This window comes from Alexandromys fortis, unplaced genomic scaffold (genome assembly GCF_014885135.2).
Source record: "Alexandromys fortis isolate MF-2015 unplaced genomic scaffold, M_Fortis_MF-2015_v1.1 scaffold_335, whole genome shotgun sequence".
NCBI lineage: Eukaryota > Metazoa > Chordata > Mammalia > Rodentia > Cricetidae > Alexandromys > Alexandromys fortis.
The window spans coordinates 156,574-160,256 of record NW_026068218.1 but is presented as its reverse complement, the minus strand read 5'-3'; the positions used below and the strand labels follow the sequence as shown (position 1 = coordinate 160,256).

Genomic DNA, 3,683 nt, shown 5'->3' with positions numbered 1-3,683 from the left:
ACACACACACACACACACATATATATAAAACATATATTCCTAGGAATATATATATTTAGGAATATACATATATATGTATATAATACATATAAATTCCTAAATATAATCAATCAATCAGTCCTGAAAGACCCTCGGGGAGGACCTTCCCTCAGAAGGAACAGTCCGAGACCACTGGCTGCAAATGGCAAGAGGTTTCTTTATTGGGAGTACACAGGTACTTGAGGAGGGCAGAGTCTATTAGGAAGACTTGCATGCCCCTCAGGCTAGGCAAGGGGTCTTTTATATGGAAATGGGCGGCAGAAGCAGGCATACAGAAGCAGAGGGCATGATTACAGGGATCCCATTGGTCCTTTCAAATGCGGTGAGGGGTTTACTTGAGGACAAACCCCCTGGCTCTTGGCTGGGGACACAAACATCTGATAACAGCTGACTAGGCTCTATCTAGGGCATATGCAGTCTTCCCCAGAACTCTTTGTTCCCCTCCTAGGCCAGATATCTGACCGCAGATATCCTGTTTGGCAGCCTAGGAGTACTGACCTTACCATGAACTTTACTTGTTTGTTTTAAAGCCTTGCAAAATGGCGTTACAGCAGCTAAGCTGAGGTCTTTCAAGTCCAAGTAATGTTACTTACTTCCTATTATGAGTTCATTGCTGACCCTTTGATTTTAGAAAACCATCTTGAGTATTTTTCTTTCCTACAAAAGACTATTTGTATCACTTCCAACATGCTTTAATTGTCCTTAGTTCTTTGTCAGGGGTTGAGACCCCTTGAGATCTCCACTTTCCATGTGAGCAGGTCTCCTAGTATTATATTTGTTCAGGAGAGTATTTTTTTAAATAGCATCTGTGATATTTATGGTAGTTCAGCACTGAAGATGACTCAATACAACACTCAACAATTTTCAGACACAGAATTTAGTCAGAAGTGGAAACTGTGTTTAATTCTCACTTTACTACAGAAGCAGGAGAGAAAGAAACCCAAACTTAGATTTCCCATCAGATCTCAATATAATTGGGGAGGCAAGAGTCTTTCTCTCTATCAGCACTGGAGGATGCATGTTTGTTCTCTAGAGTGAATGAAAAGGATGAGTATAATTGTGGGTCCCTCAGGAAATTAGGATCATGATCCAGAGTGTAATTCCCTATCCTCAGCTCCTTCTTTGATTTATTTGCCCTCCTCTGACAAAGAGTCTAGACATTCTTCTGTGCTTCTTATAGTCACACATATCCTGAGGTTACTTCCTCGCTTTCATTTTTTCTTCCTTTCAGAAAAGACTCAAAGCTTTAATGAGAAATAAAGTTCTGCAATTTGGAAATGTGTCCATGCAAATTAAGTCTTGGGTCAATCTTCTTTGAATGAAAAAATCCAAAAGCTTTGAATCTGAGATATTTATACCCATGAGCAAGGATAAATGGGAAAGTAAGAGATTTTCAAGATATGGAATAAAAATTGTGAGTTTCTGAATTTAAGGGATACAAGCAGTCTTTTTTTTCTTTTGTTCATTCTGTATTTTTCTTCCTTTCTTCATTTCCTTTTTTAATTAAAAATTTGTGTCATTTTTATTTTGTCAAACATAGATTTTTTTTTGCCATATAAGATATCCTGATAACAGTTTCTTCTCTTCAATTCTTTGGAGATCCACCTTATCTTCCCTCAATTTAAAATTTATATCCTTTAAGCCTTTCTTAATATATTATGGACTTGAACAAATATCACCCTTTTCATTTGTCAAATGAGACTCAAATAAAACCAGCAGAAGAAAGGATTCCAGAGATTAGAGAATGGTAGGAGGTGTTAGTTGTCACCGGAGCTGCATTATCTCTACTGGGGTTCTGCTTCATGGTCAGAATTCAAGTCTTCCAGAGTCGTGACTCTGTGACAAAGGGGGCAGGAAACACTCTCTCCTTGCTTCTCTCTTTTTCTTTTAGTTTTAGATTGGGCACTTTTGTTTTTATTCATAACACAGCAAAGTTGGAACTTCAACACCAAGCAGCAATGTAGCATGCAAGAATCTGCTTCTACGTTTATTGTTCTTCAGACAGTAGTATATAAAGACAGGAGATAGGAGAGGGTTGAATCAGTCTTAGTATATTCTTTAAATTTTTCATAAATAATATAAAATATGGTACCACTGGAAAACTATTAAGCATTCTGTTAGTGAAAGAACCAGTTGAATCTGTATTAGTCTGAACTAGAAGAAAAATTTCCAGCATAGACCTCACAGGTGGGAAGGACTCATGGCTAGTATGGATCATCCTCTAATGAAGCTCTATTTTCTGTGTCCACAGATTCCATTAAGGAAGAATGAACTCAAAAAATTTTTCTTTGGTGGCTGAATTCATTCTGGTAGGACTAACAGATAAACCTGAACTTCAAATGCCTTTGTTCTTTCTCTTCCTAGGAATGTATCTTGTCACTGCATTGGGAAATTTCTCTTTGATAATTCTAACTGTGCTGAATTCTCACCTCCATACCCCTATGTACTTTTTTCTGTTTAACTTGTCCTTTATAGACATTTGCTATTGTTCTGTATTCACTCCTCAAATGCTTATGAACTTTATATTAAGGAAAAATGTAATTACATACACAGAATGTATGACCCAACTCTATTTCTTTATCTTCTTTGCTGTTTCTGAGTGCTATGTGTTAACTTCAATGGCGTATGATCGCTACATGGCCATCTGCAATCCACTGTTATATAATGTTGCCATGTCTCCTAAAGTATGCTTGAACCTTATGCTTGGTTCCTACTTTATCTCATTTTCTACTGCTGTGGCTCACACTACATGCATGCTGAGACTGACCTTTTGTGATGCCAACACCATCAACCACTACTTCTGTGATATTCCTCCTTTGCTCCAGCTCTCCTGTTCAAGCATATATGTCAATGAGCTTGTGATTTTTGTGGTTGTAAGCATCAATATCATTGTTCCTACTTCAACTGTCTTTATCTCCTATGGTTTCATTCTTTCCAACATCTTCCACATCACTTCGTCTGAGGGCAGGTCTAAAGCCTTTGGTACCTGCAGCTCCCACATTCTTGCTGTTTCTCTGTTCTTTGGATCAGGTGCATTTGTGTATTTCAAACCCTCCACAGATGGATCTATGAATGAAGGAAAAATATATTCTGTCTTTTACACCAATGTGGTTCCCATGATGAATCCTTTAATCTACAGCTTGAGGAACAAAGATATTAAAGTTGCTCTGAATAAAACCTTGATCAGCAGGATCTTCTGATTGTGCAAGTTTGTCTTTATGCCTCTTATTTTGTCTGCTAGTCATCCTTTCTCATCTGTTTGGGATAGGATATCTTGTTTTTCATTGATGGATATCACATATTACTAGCCCATTCACATCTAAAAACCTTCTCTTAGTAACACTGAGATGTCAGATTTGCACTATCACATTAGACTTTATATGGATTCTAGAGATCTTAACTCAGGCCCTAATGCTTGTGGATCAAGAGCTTTAATCAATGAGTCTCTGAAACAGTTTTTTAAATATAGATTATTTTTCTCAGTTGTTAAAGAATAAATTCACATATTTATGACATATTGTCACAAAACATCTTGCCTTAAGAGGTTGTTTAGTATTTTGGTCAAGGAAAATTTAGCAATACAGAGCTAATAAATATTTTTGTGTTATAATAATCACTGTTTGTGTAAATTACACGGAATAGAC

At 37.0% G+C, this 3,683-nt stretch overlaps 1 protein-coding gene across 1 annotated transcript; it reads left to right on the top strand.

The window, feature by feature from the left end:
• The first annotated feature begins 2,306 nt into the window (after positions 1–2,306).
• On the top strand, positions 2,307–3,239 carry LOC126493480 (olfactory receptor 8B3-like). Its single transcript, XM_050130496.1, has one exon. The coding sequence runs from the start codon at positions 2,307–2,309 to the stop codon at positions 3,237–3,239; it is 933 nt and encodes a 310-aa protein (XP_049986453.1).
• The last annotated feature ends 444 nt before the right edge of the window (positions 3,240–3,683 follow it).